The sequence below is a fragment of the Gymnogyps californianus genome, chromosome 5 (genome assembly GCF_018139145.2).
Source record: "Gymnogyps californianus isolate 813 chromosome 5, ASM1813914v2, whole genome shotgun sequence".
NCBI classification, from domain to species: Eukaryota; Metazoa; Chordata; class Aves; order Accipitriformes; family Cathartidae; genus Gymnogyps; species Gymnogyps californianus.
In genome coordinates, this window is record NC_059475.1 from 33,146,439 (window position 1) to 33,168,895 (window position 22,457).

The window sequence follows — 22,457 nt, forward strand, 5'->3', positions numbered from 1 at the left end:
TGAAGGTCTAGTGTCAAAAATGCTTGTTTAGGCCTGATACACTAATTCTACGTGAAAATACTGTCTTGTGGGAAAAGATGATTTCTAATAATTTTGCATTGATCTTATATAGTAAAACACACAACTGAACAAGCACTCCTGGGGATCAATACTAGGTACAATCCTGGGATATACCTGTATTGTTACAAAGTCAACAGACAAAGCAATCACTAGTCCAAGAGCCAGGCCATACCCATTGTTGAACTAATAGACAAACAGGACAATGACAGAAATGTAAAGAAGTTAAGAGGCACAATGGCCTGTGTAGTATAAGTAATAAATGGCATGAAAGACAGACACGCTCATTCAAATGGAAACAAGAAGCACTTCAGTTAAGAAGTTATTTCAAGCCTTGAAAATCCATCTCAAACAAAAAAAATCAAAAGAAAAATATATTTGGCAATGTTATCTTTAAAAAGTGCAGACAGACTATAGCTTAAAAAGGGTATGACATTAAAAAGTTTTCCCCTAAAGAAAGAATTTTATGTTGAGTCTGTGCACATCAAGCATTCCTGACTTTCCAGTGCACTACAGTTATTAGAGTATAACATATTTTGCACAAGAGAAATGATGCCTGACAAGAGACGGCTGTGTCTTGGAAAGGGAGGGATCTTTTATCGCTCTTCTGCAGTGAGAGGCATCAGCAATTGCCAATAAGTTCTCCAGAAGATTCACCAAAACTAATGCTTATCAGTAAGAGGCAAATGCACAATTCCCAAAGGAAAAGCAAAATGCCTAACAGGTCCACTGGGAACCCACCAGTTTGTTTTTTTGTTTGTTGGGGTTTTTTGTTCAGAACTGCTTTAGAAACACTTTGTACTCTATCTGCAGCATAAATATTTAACTAAACATCTTGTTTTGTTAGCCTTAATATCTTTTATTTAATAAACACCCCCCCCCCCGATTTCAGCAGTTCAGACTTTTGAAAATGAGCTAGTAAAGTTCTCTGGTCCCTCAACAGCTGTCTCCATCAGATTTCTACTCCTCAGAGCCCAGAACAGCTCGATTTCAAAGGACACTATGGGTATCTCTCTCAACAGTAGTAGTGTAACCACAGTACCCAATACCTAATTCCTGCTAACATTTTTGGTGCCTACGCTTTACTGACTTGGCAGAAGACCATCTCCCAGGAAACGCTCCCTTTTTAAAAATTTATTAACAATTGCATAAACAATCAAAACACTATTCTCCTCGCTTCTATCCTTTGTCTTAAATAATTGAATACACTGCAAAATTCATTTGCACTTTCTTAACCAGCTGATTTCCTACTCTAATCCTACACTTTGTCTACATCATTTCCTTCCCATCAGTGACACTTCTGTGACAACAGCAGTGTTGTCCAGAGTTCCGAGTGTAGCCCATTTTTGCAATGCAATTAGTGACAAACATCACAAGGACCAGTCACGCTGTCAGGACAACATAGAACTGATGGGGGAGAGCCCCCTTCTTCATTAATAAGACTTCAACCTCTCACAAGGCAGCCATCCTTTGTTTTTGCTCTCAGCTGTGAAAGCTGAATTGCAAGATACTTTGGTGATTGCAATTTCGTGATGAGTCGCTATGTTCTTCCCCACTCACCTTTCTTAAACTCCAAATTCCATCTTCCCTGAGAATAGGGCCAGAAGTAACAATTAAAATAGCAAATGTCTTCAGAAAAGAAAGTTATATAGAATTTACGTCCGGCTGCCATTTTGCTACACTAAAAACTCTCCCAGTATTTCTCATTTTGCAATTAAGGTTCCCTCTGAACTCCATAAAGTGGATGGGATGGATGATGGGTAAGAGACAATGATAAAGGGAGCAGCTGACATTTACTGCTCACGTCAGGTCGAGGAGGAGAACGGTGAAATTCGAGCATTTAGTGATGGTGTCCAATGGACAAAACTAGAGGAATAAGGCATCCTAATACTAGGGCTGCCACCTCCAGACGACTGAGTCCTTTTCCTCCAGTTGATTCAGGTTTGTGGCTATGAGCAATTCCTCCTACTTCTGGGAGGACATGAACTGTGGCAACATAAAGAAAAGTCCCAGCAGAAAACAGCATAGCAACTCCGGTGGCATTGACTTCTGAAAGGGCTTCTTTGCTGCTCTGAAATTGAAAAAAAACAGAAAGAACAAAAAAAATGAGGATAAACAGAAGTTCTTCAATCAATAACAAAAAAATTCCGTAAGTGTCCAGACACAGTAGGATTTCTATCAACTCTCATTCTCTCACAATGACAATGGTTTAATGTGTTGTTTTGTGTCTTGCACTTCATGTGTAGCAACTGGCATTCTAAAGTTGATGTGGGGGGCAGAAAGACACCTCTCATCCTAGTTAGTTCACTTCAGACTTCTAGGAACCCTTACAGAAGAAAAAAGTCACAGTCTCTGCAGAAGCATCTTGTTTGACCATCTCACAGCAACATACAAAATGTCAAAATGACAAAGTGTGCTTTGAAAAAAAATGAAGTTCAGATTGCAAAGCCACAAATTTTAGAAAGGACACTCAAGATTGACTCCCCCCCCCCCCCTTTTTTTCTAAACAAAGAGTTCAAATAAGATGTGAGCCTTTAAATATCTGGTCCCCTGCTGGTCAGAGCAAGATTTGCTAGATTTAAGTCCCAAATCATCACTCATTCAATATTTCATTTGTATGTACAAGTAAACACCCAAAACTTTTCCAGAATTTCCATGCGAACTTCATAAAGAAATGCATCTTCTGGATCAAAACTGAGCACCTCTTCACATTCATACTAGGATTAAGATCATGCTACACGTCATTAAATGTAACGAAATGCAAACCCACTCATATAGGTTTCAAAATGCTTCTTGAACAATTTCCAACTCAAGTGTGTTGTTAGTTCTCTGGTATACTCTCAGGTTATTTTTCCAAAGAGCGGAGATACATCTTCTGCTCTGGAACTATACAACCACTGCGACAGCCCTTATGCCTTATCAATTCTCTGTTCTTTCTGAAGTGCAAAATGCAAAACCAACTCTTAGTGAGCCTACACCAAAAGAATGCTCAAACAGCATTCTCATTTCTATTTACAAACCCAACCCTGTCTCCTGTACTGAAATATCAAATATAACTCCTTTCCGGCAAGTAAAGGGATTAGCCCAGATGATTTACTTAATCTTTCCTCTCATGCCTTGAGTTTCATGAGATCACATGTTAGATTCTTTACAACACAACATCATAGTGTGTCACCAGCATGGTCCACAGCAGTTAGTAATACAGGAGTGTCACAGGAAATGTTATGAGAAGCAGAAACATTTAATTTGGACAGAGATGATAAACTCACATGCAGTGGCCCATTTCACAGGTCGTTCGTTGCACAGAGCCAAGACAAGACTATGCTTTAAGGAGTATGAGAGGGAAAAAGGCTGTTCTAGCTGAGGATTCAGCTTCTGACACAGCGCGAAAAAAGCTTTGAACATATAGGACCAATTCTGGGATGGTGGGGGAAACTAGCAAAGATTATTTTCTACCTGCATATTAAAATAAGAATGCATGCAGCAACACTGAAAATTACTCAGTTATATAGTCATCAGATAAAACCTGGTATATAAGTAAATTGTTCTCAACAGGGAGCAGCAGAAAGCAGAAAAGACAGAAATCAGCCTTGTAAAAACAGCTATACAAAACTCTATAGAGGAGTTAAGTCACTGGTTCTGGGTTATTTTTTGTTTCACACATTCATATTGCTACCTTTTTATCTGCTTTTTTAAATCTCCATTCTGCTAAATTTTTCAAGCAGTTTGGAATTAGGTTCTATGAAACTCATATGATATTCCTTTCCCCAAACTCCACCACTAAGCTACGTTTTGGGCAGAACAAAATCACAGACTTACCTTGCTTAGCCCTAAGTATGTCACCATCGACATAACAGGTGCTGCTAACGCAAAGACCAGCAAGTGTTTTCTAATTCGATTCCGTTCCAGCCCAGCGTGCATCAGGAAGGAAACCAGGCCAAAGGCAGCTGGTGCCTGCAAAAAACAATATTCACTGGTAATACAATACCTTCTAAAATCCCCTGAAATCAGAGATAAAGTTGAAATACAACTTACTACATTGAAATGCACTGAATCGGAAGAAATTCAGGGAAAGCACTAGTATGTTGCAGTTAACCCAAATCAATGGAATTCTGCAGACTACCCTGCCTTAATAACAGTACCTAATGGAAACTCATGTTCTGGCTATCAGAGTACACATATTTGTGTAGTCATTGTAAATATTAAAATTTTCATTCTGACTTGAGTCATTGCTACAATCCCTAAGTCTCCATTAACTTATGTAATTTCTTTTTTCATCCTGATACTACTATACATCCTTAGATGAACAGTTTCTTTATCTGCAGCAGAAAAATTCTACAATTAACATGGAGTGGGAAAAAATTCCCGAAGAAAGATAACTGTCAGCCTCCACATGAACAAAGACTTAAGAGCTCTTTTGATTAGTTCATCATTCAGTTTCATTTCTGTTCCCACTGAGAAGCAAACAAATACTTCCTTCTTCTCCTCTGCTGGCATCCAGTTTCTTATCCACAAGGCATAGCTGTCCTACTACTCATGGAATTTACTATATTTTTGCTCACATAAAGACAATAGCAGTCAACCCTGACATTTTTGAGATATTAACTGAAATATATTGAGCATTTTTTATACACAGAATTTTTTTTTTTAACCTAGAAGAAGGAAACCATGAGTGAAGGAAAAAAGATGGTAAAGACAAAAGCATCAATCAGAATCAGAAGATTAGAAAAATAAAAAAAGACACTAGAGAAATACATTTCTCTTTCAGTACCAAATATTTCTTGATAATCTTTCATAGAAGTTTTTCTCTTCTAAAATTGTACACTTTCAGAAGTCAGTTAACTTGAACATTAAGAATAATAAAAGCAAGTTTCACTTGGCAATAGCCATAAACTAAGCTTCATAACAAGATGTGACATTGACATTGCCACCTTTGAAGAGGGTTATGTAAACTACAATTTCTTGTATGAACAGTGAAGAAAAGACATACTAGATCTGGATTTCCTAACATTTTGAACATGCAATTATGCAAGCAAGATTTTGGATGAATGTATGACTAACTACTGTAATATATGCAAGGGCTACCGTAAGTCAAATATGCATCTGCACACATGTGTTTAGAACCTATATAGCTAATAGATATCTTTGCACAAACATTAAGGAAAAAAGATCTTCTGATCTTCAAGAGCCATTGTTTGCTTGTTACCATTAGAAAAAAATTAAATTTTTTTCCTGCAGAAATGGCATATGACTCAATGTTGAAGCTACTACAATAACAGAGGTAACCCGAAATTGTAATTCAGTACTCTGATATTAAGTGGTTTCAAAGAACTAACCCTTTAAACACTAAAACCCTTTATAACAAATATCCCTCCCATTTTCTTAAGAAAAATCACAGGACTAAAAAACTGTTGTAATCAGCAGAAAACTGCTTTTCCTCGTTGAATACACTAGCATATACTTCTGTGCTTCACCCTCCAGAACTTCTCTGAATTCATGTCTTACAGCAGTAAGAATCTTGGGGTGGGGGGTGGGGGGGGTGTTTGTTTTTTTAAAAACCACACCACCACACTAGCTTCAGAAAAAGTCAGTGTGAAGCTGCCACATTTCTTCACGAGCTATTCTTCTCTCCCTACTTTTGGGAGACTTCTCCCAAACATTGCAACCAAGGATAGGCAGTAGGCAGTCAGAATTCTCTTTCATTCATACCCCATTCAGACTTGGCGTCCATCATTTGCTATTCTGTCATATATCATACCAGTGCTTTTTGGTCCTTGAAGCTGTACTACTAACCTGTTCATTTCAATGGCATTACACATCTCCATATTACATCACTATGGAAACTTAAAGCATACAGAAATTACTAAAGATCTTAACAGTCTTATAGAACAAATAAGATTTTTTGGATGATGACTTACCTTGTGCAACATAATCGCAACAAACACTATCAACTGGACACTAGTCTGAGAAGTAGAAGCTGCTGCACCCAATGCAACACCATCAGCTGAAACAGGAGTGCAAGTTCATGGATTATTCCTCCACATCAGTTTCAGCTTTCCCATCCCCTCAATGGCTGATAGTACAAAACATGTTGATTTGAGAAGTCCTGTTACTCAAAATGCCATTAACAATACCAACCCAACACATGATTCACTTCCCTTTGTTTGTTAAGCCACAGCAACTTCAGGATATCAGACAACCCTCAACAGGAGCTGTCTTGTATTTCCCATGACCATAAAAAACCATACTGAGAATCTATTCAGTATTGACACATTCTGACAAATTAGAACCAGGTAACAAGTTTAGTTATTTTAGTCTTCTGTAGTAGAATTGGCTTCCTCTCTAAATTAAAAAAATCTACTTTAGATTCTAAGCATTAAAAGAATTTTAATTATTACCCTTTACATGAATTTTCAAATATAAATACTATTGTAAATACTATTTTTTTACCATTTAATATAAATACATTGTCTAAATGAAATAGGAAGTGGATACCATATTAATCCTTAATATACAGACACTTCGTTTAGTGAAGAAATATCTTTTTGATCAACATCTTATGACTTATCTCGACAATAACCTTCAGCAGGAGAGATTAAAAAGCACCATATTTATACTACACACATATAGTGAAGAATTACAACATGAACATGGGTTGACTGCAACACATGCATAACTTTTTCAGTCCTTGCAAGTCAGCCAAAATATGTTTCAGTCAAATCTTTGTGCTCCACTCTGTAACGTCCTTTTTTCCACAAGATATTATTTTTTTAAACTTAGTATTTTTTTTAAAAACACAGGTCAACTGACAAGCAAACCCAAAGGTGTTTCATACTGCTTATCAAATGTGTTAGCATGTATTGAAATTTAGCAGCTAAAGCAGTCAGAAAAAGAAATTGAAGAGGCAGAGAGTGAGCATGACACAACTTTTCAGATGGGAAAAAATAAAGGAGTGAAAATACTGGACCCAAATAAAACTCCATGGAACATTCTGAGCACTGGAGTATGTTTTCCCAGTAAGTTTTGGGGAAGATCCTTAGTTCTCCCTGCCCTGCCTTTTTTTTTTTTGTATAAAAAGCCACCTTCAAAAACAAAACCCAAGTGTTTATCACATCTAAAGATGAGCCACACAGCAACAGAAGTCCTTGTCAAGTGCTAACAATAGGTCCCACATTACCTGCAGCATGGACTACTAGTCCCAGCGTTGTGGTGATTTTGGAGTTGCCTGATCTTGCAGCTTCTGGATCTGAAACAGCCATGAGGAAAGTTATAAATACAAATACATAAAATAAGGTTATAAATAGAAATACATAAATTACGCTGGAAGAAAAATTGTAAGTATCACTGCACATCTCTCTACCAGCTGCTTAGGCAGTTATATTCAAAACTACCAGCTTTTGTATTTCTGCATTGGATTTACTGAAAAATAGTCTGATACCTAACACCTTCAAATCACCTCAAGTTCTGCCAACAAACAAGTGACAGAATCATAGACAATTCTTTGCACTTTACAGGATCATTGATATAGGCAGAAGCAGCTGTTTTTCTTAACCTCCTGAAACCAAATGTTAAAGTTCTGTGCTACCAAGGGGAAGAAAAGCTAGTTTTCCATCCCCAGAATCCAGAGCTGCTCCAAGAGTCAGGATGATTTTTCCACACATAGCCCAATATGGGCATTTTCCTTCAGGTGACAGTCTGGGGCAGTCTGTGTTGCACTGATTGTCTGGCAATTCCTAGTAAGCAATACATTCTACTTGTCATGGCAGCAGTTGCAAAGATTTCCCTCCAGCATTATACACCACAGAGAAATGCAGCCAGTGCTGCTTGAGATCCAGTGTTTTGACTGTAATTGTTTGACAACTACTCTGAGGACATTTACAGGTTAGCTTATTATACAGCACCACAGGGCAATATCCACCACTACGCATTTGGTGGTGAAACTGTTACAAAGAATCACTGCAATGAACAGGGCAGATAAGTCCTACACAAGTATAGAAACATCTTATCATTCAACTGTTTTATTCCAAACAGTTGAACAGCCGTTATTTAATTATACTAGTGGTCAGTAAGCTGACTGCAAGCACACTGACACAGCTACTTTAGTAAGTCTGCACTGCCAGCAAAACAGAAAGTCCAGTCCTGTTCCTTTCCTCCTGCTTGTCCCCACACCCTCCAGTCTCTCTCTTCAGGCCCAGGCACGCACGTAGCTGTCCAGTGAGTCAGATCAGGGAAGTGTGCTGGCTAAAAAACTAACGTATTCTCTTCGGTCAGATTGATCTTCCGAATCAAGGGGAGCCTATTTGAGCAATTAATTGCGTAAGCTGCATTTGGATGACTGCGATGGTATACTCATGTCAAATAGGAGGAGATATTTACAAAGAACATTTCCTTTATATTTGTTTTGGATTGACCAGAACGAAACACACTCAAAGAGAGAGTCACATGTGATTTCATACCTCCATTCTGGCCTACAGAATTTTTCTAGTTTAGACAAAGTAAAATCTAGCCACTTGGGAGATAACAAAACTACCAGACATTGGTTCAAATGAGAAAAGTGTTTTTCTTCGACAGCTTTAAAAAACATTACAAAAACACTACTACATTTCCTGTGACAGAGGTACAGACTAGATAAAACTTTACTTAATATCCTATTTTATAGTGCATATCTCTAACACAGATCATAGTCTATTTTCTCCTGGTATTTGCTCTGATCAGAGACATAGGAAAGAGTCATAACCTGTACAAACTAAGGATTCTCCTGGCAGTTGCTCACCTGCGTCCCCTTGTCATCCTCACTGCCACTGTTTCCTTTGAAAAGCTCTGAAAGTCAGCTAGCCATGGCTGTGGCTCCATTTACGCTTCTCCAGGAGCACAAAGGTGACGCAGCCCCTGCACTAGCCTCCCATCTGTCCCACCACATTAACCCCATACAAGCATTTGCGCATCTGCACTGTGAACTGCCAACGATCCAAACAAAACACATTACCCCTCCTTTGTGTGTGTGTGTTTTCCTTCAAGATCAATTCCTTAATTTTTGAGGGCCAAATTCCACCAGAGGAGATTATGTGGGAGAAAATGAGCAGCCAAAGGCAATAAAATACCTTTTCAGATAACAAAACACCTTTGGTGCATTTCAAGCTACAGTCTGAGCATGAAGCCATGGGCAGGAAACAAAGGCAACTGTAGGCATTTTTAGAGTCTTGCAATGAAGTTGAGAAATCTTTGGACTAAGCAGCAAGTACTTTGAAGTAAGCGAGGCTCTAGGCTAGCGTGGGAGTCCAGTTGTGCAGTTACAGTAAAGGACCAGAGCTGACATCTAGTCATTTCTGCAGTCTTACTTAAGATAACTTTTTGTTCTTTGCAAATTTTACCTGCATGTATGACAATTAAGTAGGAAAAACAAATGAAGATAAGACTAACCTGAGGTTTTTTGGAAAGCCAAAGAAATCCCCTATGGGTGATACTGTAAAACAGACAATAACTCAAGTGTCAAGTCACCCTCCACCCCGACACCATACGTGCTCATACAGTTACTTCATGCTAGCGAAGCAAGCTCTCAGATTACGCTGAATTCCAGGATCGATTTCCAGCACAAACTTTTCACGTAGACCTTGCTTTATGTTTGTAAAGCACCTACTGAAACTCTGGACATGACTGGTCAAATTAAATCTCAGTAGCATTCTAAAAATTGCAACTTGCTAGTTAAGACTAATTAGCAAGTCTAATTGAAGTTAATCTTTACTTACCATCTGTAGAGTGCACATGAGAGCTGCCTATCTGATCCACCAACAGCATGAAGACAAAGCCGAGGACGAGGGATACACCAATGTAGGCATGCAACCTGGAATGGTCATGGCCATACTCGTGTACAACCGGGATTTCCGCTACCTTCTCAGACTCAATCACACGCTGCATCTCACTTGCCGGGTGATGCTTCCCTGTGGCAGGCAAGCAAACAGATTAGGGGACAGGGGACTAAACATGGCATGGTCACTTTTCTCCTCTTTTGCCAAAAGTGTTCCTCATGCTTTCTTGGACAGTACACAAAAGTCCTCATTTAAGGTCTTTCTTAGACCATTTTCTTAGGGAAGCACACATTTGCCTGGTTGGCCTCTCCTCATACAACTTCAGTGTGGAAAAGCAAAGAAAGCATTAATACTTAACAAGCCATACTTTGTTTAAATGCTGCATTTTAAATACAAATTGATTGATAAAAATTGCTGAATAATTCCTTTTTAACTGAAGTTGCCAATTTTGTCAGTATTCAGAGATACTGTCAAGCAGTTAAGTCATAATCTTCATTGAAGTGAGAAAATACAGGATTAGGAGGTAAAATAGGTTTCATCCACTAAGAGATCTAATGCAATCTTTAAGATTAACTTTATATCTCAAAGCATCAGTCTCTAGTTAAACAAGTTAGCATTGATACACTCCATTGACACAGACTACAACAACAGTTAAGTCAGCACACTGTCTTACAAATGTCAGCACCATCTTAGGAACCCAAGTCCAAGCCCTGCAGCTGACTGTTGTGTGGTTGTTTCCTTTCCCTACACAAGCTTTAATTCCATGCCACCCCCCACCCCCAAGACATTTACTTTGTCTCACTGAGCTACCCTGAAATTAGGTGAGCTCTAAATGACTCTAAAAATCTAAGAAAGGGAAAGAAGATGGCTGGACAGGTTTTCAATTAAGTTTCCATAGTATAAAATGCTTTATTTGGTGCACAGTTTATAATTTTAAAACATTTTCAAATATTTCATAGGTTAGTAACAGTCACAAATGTCTGTATCTACAATGACTTTAGAAAGCAGAGATGTAATATAACTTTACCAACTTTTACAGATTGCCATTTGCCCAGCATGTGTGATCTTTATCACAAGCAAATACTCACCACACAGAATTCCAACCAATTTCAACAGAAATTACATCATCAGTCTCACTCTGAATTTACACAAGCTTAAACAGAAAGGAGAAGGTTTTTCTGGCACGTGCATTTATCATTTCCACTAGTCTGTGGCCTAGTGGCTCCCAAGATAGATCCATGAGATCCTCCAACCTTGCTCATGACCACAGGAAATCACTGCTTCTGCAATCCCATCTGACAGAGGGCAAACAATGTCCAGAAGTACATAGCTTTTTCAGTACTGGGCAGCAAAGATTGGCAAGAGTTGCCTTAGTACATTTATGTGAAAGAGATTTAATAAAGCTTTTTTTAGCAAAATTCTAGGTATTGTTTCCAGCTGATAAGCGAAGAATCATGTCTAAGCCTTCTTCTGCCAACAGCATACAGAAATACACTGTTAGAAAGGTACAAGCACAGATCAGGAATAGGGAATTTTGAATTAAGTTCCCAACTACCATATAGAACACAGTAAACATTTCACCTCTTGGTTTCAGACCCTGTGCTCACCTGAATCATATATTCTTTCTTTTTCTTTTTTTTATATTTCCCCTTACAGCCCCTGTCAGAGACATGACATCAGGCTAGAAAGCCCTTTGGGTAACGCAGAAGAGGCATTTAATGCTCCTTGACATTATTATAAGTAGTTGTACCTCTGCAGCAGGTAAGGTGCTTTACACACAGTAAGTATTACTCAAATGTTTCCAATGGGAGAACAGACACAGTAAATCTACTTCCACATCTGATACCTCAAGCTAAGTCAGATGTTTGAGTTGCATGCTATACTCCAAAGCCCGGAACTACCTACCATTCACTACAAGTTGCGTCCATTCCAGAACAGGGCCAATGTTTACAACCACATTTGGCAGGTTCAATTAATATTTGTAAATCTCTTTAATGTTCTACTAAGAAAATGTTTCTTCTTCTATGCTTCTCTGCTAGACCTAATGATGGTATCACAATCTCCAATTGTAATTATTTTCATAAAGTCTCTTGTCCTTCCCCTACACTTAGAGAACATAGTTACTCACACAAGCAAGCTTCCTGCACTTACTTGGGAACTCAAAAGAAATTTGTTTTTTGAATAAGAAATAAAAAACAAAGAACCCATCCACAAAGCTCTAATGCCCTAGAGAACATATGCATCACAGTCCAATACAAGGAAGCAGGTGACACATTAATTTCTACTCCCTCACAAAGCAACAGTTAGTGCTATAATATAAACTATGAACATGAAGAGGACTCATGTTCAAATGCTTGATCAGGAACTATATTATCTCTTAAGATCTGACTTGATCTTAATATCTGCACCTGGGGAGGAATAACCCCAGGTACCAGTACATGCTGGGGGCCAACAATCAGAAAAGCAGCTTCGTGGAAAAGGACCTTGGGGTCCTTGTGGACACAAAGTTTACCATGAGCCAGCAGTGTGCCCTGTGGCACAAAAAGGCTAACTGAGTCCTGGGCTGCACTAGGAAGAGTGTTGCCAGCAGGTCGAGGAAGGTGATCCTTGCACTCTACTCAGCACCGGTGAGGGCACACCTGGAGTGCTGGGTCCAGTTCTAGACTCCCCAGCAGAAGAGAGACATGGACATAGTGGAGAGGCACAAAAATGACTACAGGACTGGAGCATCTCTCCTATAAGAAAAGGCTGAGAGAGCTGGGACTGTTCAGCCTGGAGAAGAGAAGGCTCAGGGGGATCTTATCAATGTACAGAAATACCTGATGTGAGGGTGTAAAGATGACAGAGCCTTACGTATTAGTCACCTGTTCCTATCTATCCCTTTTAATTCTTCCTGAAGTTTGGAATGACCTACCTGACCTTGTCCACCAGCTGAACTCTCTCTCTTTTCTGAAAAAGACTTCTTCCAAAATCACTTGAAACAATAACATGCACAAACCCCTTCTCGGTTTCACTTTGTATTTCTTCCTACTTCACAGAACAGCAATGCTTTGATGGCAATACTATATAGAACAACATTGATTAAGCAAGACGTTTCCATCAGAAATTCTTAAAAATCTTTAATAGAAACAATGTTACTGATTTTAGTTTAATTTTTATCACAGTAAGAGGACTAACAGGACTAGCGTACAGCACTTAAAAGAAACTAGGATATCAACTACACTGTTTCATTGGTCTAATAGCAAGCAATGTTATCTCAGTATGAGAATAGACAAGGCTTTTGGAGGAGTTGTCATTCAGCATTGGAAAGCTTTTTGACTTCAGAACAGCTGATTTGTTCTGCTTGAATCAAGGTAAGGATATTCATGTTTGAATTGATTATAATTACAGTTCAACACAGAATATCTCTCCTGTTTCAACCTTGCATTTTAAGTTCACTCTAGATAATTTTTTTTTTTATAAGTGAGTGACAGTGCAACTTTCATCCACCTAATTTTATAAAAAGAGAATGGCAACAAACAAAACAGAGCACAGCATACATTAGGGCTTTCCCAACATCTGTGGCTTAAGTGACAAAAGTAAAACTTTTGTCATTTTAGGAGGTCTTTTGGTTGGCAACTACTCTTCAGAAGTTTTAGACATTAACAGCAAAAACTTGACTTCCTCTAGCAAGTCATCTTGCTGGAGTATTCATACATCTTCTTGGTTGAGACACAATTGTACATCCATCCCACTGTACAAAACGTTGGCACAATGCCATGACTACAGACAAAGCACATCAGAATAGGATTCATAGCCCTTGAAAGATTTCACAAACATATCTTTGCTAAACAAGATTGATCAATAAAGTAACTGTAGACCACACAAGATTGTTGCCATCTATATTAAAAAGTTAACTTTGCTTCAGATCATTTCAAGCCATAAAACATAGTGGGTAACTCAGGGCAATCTTTCTGACAGCGGTTATGCAGTTTCACCAGTTAAAACAAAGGACTGAAGTCACCAAAGGAATTTTATTTGCTGGTAATACTCAAACCAAGGTTTCACTACACACATACATAGGTTTATGATCAAATAATAATCTGAATCATGATATGCTATTTGTTCTCAGCCTACAAGGTCAAAAATTAGAAGTTATTTATTCTGTGGCCTGTGGGAAAATACAGAAGTAGTAGCAAATGACTTTTGCATCAATGACAAACACCTGTTTTGATAACAAGCAACCAGTCTGAGTTAAATTACACTTGGAAATGGGAAAACAAACACCAACCTCTCCCCCCCCCCCATTATATGAATATACCTCAATGTTCCCTTAGGTACCTTTCTACATTTAATTATGTAAATTCGTGAATTTGGAAAAAAAAAAATGCACTGAAAGCTGTTAGGTTCTCAGAATCTTAAGCTTAACTTTGAATATCCTACTTTTGTAAAAATATACTAAAAATATTTTTTGTAGTTAAATCTACAATACCCATGAATTTTGCCTCTTTGCAATACAAAAAAAATCTTTACAGACAGACTGGCTTTAGACATGATACTGTGAGTTAGGAATTGAGTCTGAATTCATTCACAGAACAAATTCTTTTTTCCTACACAAATACTTCTGATATTACTATTGCAGTAATGGGAAGTGCCTTTTTTCCTCTCCACATACTAAACTTTACATTATGGAGCATATAGCTCTAAACAGCAGGCTGTAGATTTCATACATGAACAGTATGCCCCATTTAGTGACAAATTAGAAAATGCAAACGTTCACAGCAATTGTATTTACTGCTAGCCATATCATTACAAGAAAAATCTAGTCTACTTAGAATTAAAATTGAATGGAGAGCAAACACACAACTACAGCTTATTAGAGACATCTTACATTAGAGTGCACAAATTACAGTACAGTATAAAAGCATAATCAGAGGTTCTTTCACTTCTTGATAAAGGATGATTTTATGTATTATCTTCTGTTTACTTTAAATCTAAGCAGAACAACATAAATTTAGTGGAAACTAAAACAGGATAAATTAAGCATATTACTAAAAATAAATTTAAAACAGTGTAGAAACAAGAAAAAAAGGTAATACAAGAAAAGAAGAGTATTACAATTTTCTCTAAATCCCAGATTAGCAACAATAGTACATCAGATACTTGCAAAGTTCTCTGCAGCCTCAACTTTATAGTCCTTTCTCCTGTGACTACTAAATTGTTGCTGTTTACCTTCAGACAAATTTCTGATTCTGAGCATACTGGAAAAATCTCATACATGCAATGGTAATAGCACAAGACCCCAAGCTAAAGCAAGACTTAAAGTGCACTCCAAACAGAGGTAATGAGCCCTGACTATTTAAAATAATGTCATAACCTCAAATTGAGGTTCACTAAGACTGCTGGGTACAAGATGTGCTCCACACTCACGTCCCTACAAGACACATAATCACTGTTAGCTTTCAGCTATTCATTAGAGGCTATGAGGTTTTGAAGACCGGCAACAGCAGACTAGAACTGGATGCCTGAACTTGGAAGCACGTGCAGATACCTACATGTAACAGACACCACCACCCAAGAAAGAAATGCCTCCTACTCTGTGAATTAGCCCTATATAACCATAATTTTCAGCCAAGTATATTAAGGTAACTTAATTCCAAGATGCTCTTCAGCTTCAAAGGAGGAAATTCTTATGAGGGGAAGAACATTTAGATCTATAAAACACTTCCTGCAATTGCTTTAACAAGAAGCAATCTAAACTACAAAAAGCAACCCCAAATAGTCCACAATTTAATTCTCTGCCAAAGGCATCCTTACAACTCCTTTGAAGTTCCAGTGAAAGTTAAACCTTAACTCTCCCCAGAATAAGGAACACTACACATAACCTGGCATAAAAGGCTGTGATTCCATGAACAGTACAGTACCTGGACCCACAAATGACTGTTATCGATCCACAGCCTGATCACATCCCTCTGTCAAATCACAATAAACATGCAGTATCATGCCTATGGCAGTTTCGTGATTCTATGCCAGCTTTGTGTCATGCTGCTGTGAAACCCTTCCACCAATCTCATGTTAAAAGCCCTAGAAACAAGCCCCAGTATACCATAACACCATGACCTAAGTTATCTTGAACAAGGCCATCTGGGTTTGGTTCTTACCTTCCAAAATGTCTTCATAAAGTGCATGTACTCCTTCTGGCACAATGACAGCCAAGGCAGTTCCACACAGCAGCCCAGCACCCAGAACAGTCACCAACTTTAATCTCTCCTGCAAGCAAGTACAAAACAAGTATCATCTTTAAGAATGAAAACACTTTCTCTACTCTCCCTCATTAACGGGGTGGGGGGAGGAGAGAGAACGATCCACAAAACCTCTTGCTGATTTTTATTCAAGACCCCCAGTTGCATAGTCCTATATTTCTAACTATTAACTTTCTGAAAGGTGAACATATCCAGTGTCCGATGCAATCAACTGAAGTAGGAAATGAAAGTCAAAGACGACCCATTTGACACTTAACATCAGACAAGAAATGAAATGAAGCATACTTGAAAATAGCAAGAATTGCTATGTTTGGCACTAATGATTATTGGGGTCTAATTCATCCTCTAGGGCCTCAAATTTAAGGCCTGCAGAGACAAAGAAAGATTGAGAGTGCCTGAATTTTGAAGCATGTTTGCAACTCTATGTTTTATCTTCATTCTGGGTTTGTTTTCAAATGTATCCTTCCTACTACAAATCATACTTAAACATGCAAGTTCCCTAAAATCTCTGCTAGGTATGGCACAGCGTAAGATGAATTGCCTGTTCCCCAAAAAAGCCAATTTAAGTAATAAAATACAAGAAAGAAAACTAAATTACCAAAGTAAAAACAGAAAAACAAGAGAACCAATAATGTAAGTGCAAATACATTGGTCAAGTGTAAACTACTAAGTCAGCTATATTTATATAACACAGAAAAGGGCTAAGAAAAGTTTTAGGACTACAGAAGGAGAAAAGGAAGATTTTAGAGAAAAAAGCAGCAGGAGCTCTACTTTCACCTACAGGTTTAGAGACACAGAAGAAATGAAGTTAAGCTGTTGTAAGACTGTTACATGATAGATGAACTATATTTCAGTCTCTAAACCAAACAGCCACTCTTGTGCAGAAGCTTGTCCTTGAAACTGCCATACTTTAATGGCCTTCTATTTAATATGGTATCACTGAAGAACAGACCTTCTTTAAAAACATAAAAGTGTGGATAAAAAAAGTAATTTAAGAGAAAGATACTTTTTTTTGTACTTGAAAGATCTAATGATGTGTTCCATGTATTAAAAAAAAATGAGGTGGCAGGTAAAGTTTTAGAACTGCAGTATCACAGCACCTGCAGAATGTCAGGTAGCTACAAAATATGGCAGAAGGGACTGAATCCCCAAAATAGCTCCAAAACGAGAATTATTAAAAATAATTTTAAAAGGCTCACTTAAATGAGAGTTTGAATGAGAGAATTACACCAAACTGATAATGGTGCTAATATACATTTCATATCAGTCTTTTTTTCTTTTTAATCTGATTAGGAGATGCTTATTGTTTTTACAACCATTTCTAAGCCTTCCAGTAGCATTTTAAAAGGCATTAGAGACTGAAAAGGCATTTAGGGCAATATAAAATGATATTCCACTCCCCACATAGTTACAAACCATGGCAATCCCCTTTCCCCTCTGCAAAGATAGGTTTTAAAATAGGCTTGTTACATAAGTATTGCAAATTTGCAATTAAACCTTAACAAAAAATACATAAACTTAATGTTTTTATAGTATAGCAAAGAAAAATAGTTTAATTCATATTTCAGGAAGAATTTCTACAAGACGACTAAAAACACACACATAAAGAGTTTATAAGTACTTGCTACTATTAATAAGGGTTATCTTCGTAGTTACATTCTAATTTTGGGCAAAAAGTTTGGAGATATATCACCCCTCCCTCGCCCCTCCCAAACTGACTAAATTCTGTTTTACCAATGTAAGAACAGTTTACTATCACTTTTTGCTTCCTTGTGACTACAACATTGACAGGCTAAAGTCAAAGCCATGTACTGAAAATACAATTATATAAACATCTAATAGACTCTAAAATATGACAAGTTGCAGAGGCTGTTTCTCATCATTTCTATAAGAGCCCTTATCATATCACGTGTAGCAACCATGGGAGTTTAAATCCTCCTAACAACTGCGTAGCACACATTTTGTGGCAGAACCATCATCACCTTCCATGCACAATGAGATGTCTGGGTGCTACCAAAATACTAACGTTAACTACTGAGGACCTGGAGACAGAGGTCAGTGTTTGACTAACGGGAAACCACCTGCTGCATATCCTTATTATGCCATCCGTTCTCCTCCTTCATGCACTATAATGACACAAGTTGTTGAACCTCACCGAAATAGGCAACACTTGCACAGAAGAAATAGGAGGCTCTAGAGAGATGCACAACTAGCTTTCTAAAAGCAAGCCAAATGTGACCATAAGGAAACAATTACAGCATTACTGGGGAAAATTCAAATAGTAATATGCAAGAGATGAAAACACCTGTATAGTTTCCACAAAAATGCACTGTATACTGCCATATATAACAATTATAATTGGTAAATTGTTATACAGTGGCAATCTACATGAAAAGATAATCTTCAACACCCACTGTTCATAAAGTCCTTTCGCAAAAATATAGTGTCTTTCAAGGAAAAACAAGATTATTTTTATACTGCAGCACTATAATCTTTTGCATACATACACATATAAACACAGGGAAAAACATGTCAGAAGTAATACTGTTTTATTACGACTGCAAATACAGAGTACTGTTTGCTTTCACTTGGGCATCTCCGAATTTTAAAGATCCATGAAAATAATACACGCTAACAAATTACTATTTCAAGAGAAGTCTGCGCCTCCTTTTCAGTACAAAATACTTAGACATGGTGAAGACAGCAATCTAATAATTGCAGCCTACCCAGACAGGCAAAAGTCATCTAGTTTTATCCAAGAAATCAAACCATTTCAGTTACAAAAACACTTCTGTGTCTCTCATCAAAAACAAGAGCAACACAGTAAATAGTGCTAAAAAATGCATGGGAAAAATCTTAAATTCCTCAAATTAGCAAGCCGTTCCACTGCTCAGTATTTGGTTTAAATCTGCATGGCATTGAAACTCTTACTTGGACCTGTCAAAAACTCACACCTACTTTCAGCAGCAAGCAGTCCCAGTCCAGTCAATACTGCCTGCCTCTGTTACACCAGCAAAACATTCAAACTGCTACAACTAGATTTTATTTTTTGCATTTAGACTACTACAACTTAAGGGATAGCCTCAAGAACTGGTATAGTGTTGTTTCCAGCCCAAAGTAAGCCCAATAGAGTACTGTAAATTAGGATTAAGCTGAAAGGGTACATCTGCAAACAGAAATAAAGTGAAGCTCTGTTCAGTCTGTACTTTTACCACCAATGTTTAGTCATACCTGGTTTTGCTGGAGTTTTATACTTTCAAGAATATCCAAATCTAATTAAAAGAATAGAAACTAGCATGAAATCAGAACACAACCAATAGGTTCCATGGTAAAAAACTCATCTGAAGGAATGTATTAACACTAATGAATAGTTGTATTGTTCTCCAGCATCTGGGGTATATTATGTAAAGCATTCATTTTTGTTTTCTGCTTAACCATTATAAGTGGCCAGTGGGAGGAGGCATTTTTCCTCACTAAGGCCATCTGCAAAACTTTTTGCAAACCATAGAATGCACAGTCCAAACAGTCATTTCAGTTTGAAATTGTCCTTGTTGCAGAGCCCTAAGCAATCATTTTAAACAAAAAAATTCTAGCGTCTAATTAGACACTTCCAGGATTAGCTAGTATTTGTATATAATTTGCAGAGAGATTCTGCTCCTCTTTTAAACCACCACAGCATGTAGATCCTTAAAATATTGAATTTAAATCAAGTGTAAAACTGAGTCAAGAATTTCTGAGAGTTTAAGATACCACAATAAACTTGATTGTGCATATGTGTACTGTTGGTAAAATACTGCACACATAAAAGGCTAATAAGTACGTGATTACTGCTTATGCAGAGTGCTGGTTTTGGATCCACAACAGATCTGTACTCCTGCAGCTGTTGGGAGCCCCAAAAAGTTTAGGAGCCCACTGATTCTACTATATAAATATAAATAAACCACATAAACACAGATCAAGAACTCTACCTTCAAACAACACTGAATATAAAGTCAGAGACAACAGGTGACTATCAAGCACATACATGTGGAAATGCAAAATCAAATAAAAAAAGAGAGAATATTAGCATCCAGGCAGTGTTCTCAGCAAATTTGCAAGAAAAACCTTTGTAGGCTTCAGGGCAAAAGTGAGTTGTGAAGCACAAGACAGTGGAAGCAACAGCATTGAAGACATGTAAGGGAAGGTCCATCAAAGCATCAGACGAAGCACTGGCAAAAGAGAACTATGCTAATGTTTATGTAAAGACTTCAGAATGTATTGTCATGTTTCAATCCATTTAGCTGAATTGTACTGTTACCAAAATGAACAGCCTTTCCTTCCATGCTGCTCAGGGTCTGCTGCTCCCAAAGCCTCCTAGTAATAACGGGACCAAAGGACAGGTGCAACCAGCTCTGTGACTGGATAGAACAAGTCACATCTCTCTTCCAGCATTTTGCTTTCCAAAAGTGGCACTGCCCCCAGTAGAAACAGGAAACCTCTCGTAAGAGAGCTCTTACTACCTTAGAACAACTAAACTCTCACTATACCACACCTCTATATAACAATCATCATTTAGAAAGAGAAAAACCCCCCGGGCATCAGAGAATATTAGGAGACTCTAGAGACTGTAACAATCATCATCACCTCAACAATAATTTCTTAGAAGCACCCAAATACATTTACTTCTGAACTCCTGTACCACTTGGAAACTCATTCAATCTATGAAAGTCTCCCTCTCCTTTAACAACCATAGAATGGTTTACGTTGGAAGGGACCTTAAAGATCATCTAGTTCCAATCCCCCTGCCATGGCCAGGGACACCTTCCACTAGATCAGGCTGCTCAAAGCCCCATCCAACCCAGCCTTGAACACTTCCAGGGATGGTGCATCCAAACTTCTCTGGGCAACCTGTTCCAGTGCCTCACTACCCTCACAGTGAAGAACTTCTTCCTTACATCTAATCCAAATCTACCCTCTTTCAGTTTAAAGCCATTAGCCCTTGTCCTATCACTACATGCACTTGTAAAAAGTCCCTCTCCGGCTTTCTTGTAGGCCCCCTTTAGGCACTGGAAGGCTGCTATAAGGTCTCCCCAAAGCCTTCTCTTCTCCAGGCTGAACAACCCCAACTCTCTCAGCCTGTCTTCATAGGAGAGGTGCTCCAGCCCCCAATCATCTTTGTGGTCCTCCTCTGGACTCGCTCCAACAGGTCCATGTCCTTCTTATGTTGGGCGCCCCAGAGCTGAACGCAGTACTCCAGGTGGGGTCTCACAAGAATGGAGTAGAATACCTTATGTATCCAAGATTTTTCCAAAAGAATGCCTTGAGTTACAAAGGACAATAACATAACTTGAAGTTGCATTGTAACCAAAGAGCTAAGGTTTAATTTTCAGCAGCACAAGCCGTGAACAAAATTGTGAACCAAAACAAAGTTTTCTGAGAATGTTCTCGGAATTGTTTTTAAAAGCCCTAATTTGAGTAGCCCATAGACACAAAATAACAGTTAACTTCTGACTTCAGTAGTTTCTGACACAAGCTTCTAAGAATAACCATGTCCAGCTCCTATTATGTCCTTCCACCTCATGTTGAAGCTTTGCTTCATCCGTAGCCGAGACGCTTTGCTCAAATCTGGCACGTTTAAATGGCTTTTATACACACTGTAGAGCAAGCATAATTTTACACTGCAATTCTGAATGAAAATTAGTATTGCATTCACAACTTCCCTAAAGATCTTTCAAAATTACAACGTCACCCCTAACAGCATTGCCATACTTGCAAAGGGACAGCACTAACTCCTCCTGGTAGATCTCTCCATCTAGTTTCTCCCTTAGCAACCAACGAGCAGTTTGGCGAAGCTGTCTTACCTCGGAAAAATTAACTGCCAAGGGGATAATTCCTGCCACATAGCAGGCGACCAGCATGGCCAGAGACAGCAGGCAGATGGAGCGGAAGTCATCCATTTCGCCGCTTTCTGTCCGGTCCCTTAAAGTGAAATTCAATAGCAACTTTTCCACCTCGCCCCGCACGCCTTAACCCGTGCAGACACCGAGCTCCCAGGAAAGGCTTTCAGCCATGTCTCTCTTGCCCGGCGGCTCCGGCCGGCTCGGCCCCCAGCGGCGGCCCCTCCGGGTCCGGCGTGCGGCAGCCGCTATCCCGCCGGGGCCGCCCGACGCTGCTGCAGGGGACGGGCTGGGAGGACTGGCAGGGAGACACCTGCGCGGCTGGGAGGGAGGGAGCGGCCCGGCCCCGGGGCAGGCAGGCCCGGCCCTCACCTGAGGCAGCGGGACCTTCCCCTACACCCCACTGCCCCCGGGGGTGGGGGGGAGAGAAAACAGCAGGCGCCGAGGCGGCTCCTCGCGGAATGGCGGCCTGAGGC

The 22,457-nt window shown here is 38.8% G+C and overlaps 1 protein-coding gene across 1 annotated transcript; it reads right to left on the reverse strand.

Moving 5' to 3' along the window:
- Positions 1-944: 944 nt before the first annotated feature.
- Positions 945-22,438, reverse strand: SLC39A9 (solute carrier family 39 member 9). The gene is made up of 8 exons (XM_050897876.1): positions 22,354-22,438; positions 21,946-22,063; positions 16,004-16,112; positions 9,804-9,995; positions 7,235-7,303; positions 5,976-6,061; positions 3,877-4,011; positions 945-2,128 (listed from the first exon to the last, which is right to left on the reverse strand). The coding sequence occupies exons 2-8, from the start codon at positions 22,039-22,041 to the stop codon at positions 1,898-1,900; spliced, it is 918 nt and encodes a 305-aa protein (XP_050753833.1). The 5' UTR covers positions 22,042-22,063; positions 22,354-22,438; the 3' UTR covers positions 945-1,897.
- Positions 22,439-22,457: the final 19 nt, after the last annotated feature.

Coding starts and splice junctions, on each gene's coding strand:
- SLC39A9 (XM_050897876.1), bottom strand. CDS start 22,041: ATGGATGACTTCCGCTCCATCTGCCTGCTGTCTCTGGCCATGCTGGTC. Junction 9,996..16,003: donor TTATGAAGACATTTTGGAAG/GTAAGAACCAAA, acceptor TGCCTGCCACAG/GGAAGCATCACCCGGCAAGT. Junction 4,012..5,975: donor TTGCGATTATGTTGCACAAG/GTAAGTCATCAT, acceptor TGTTTTTTGCAG/GCACCAGCTGCCTTTGGCCT.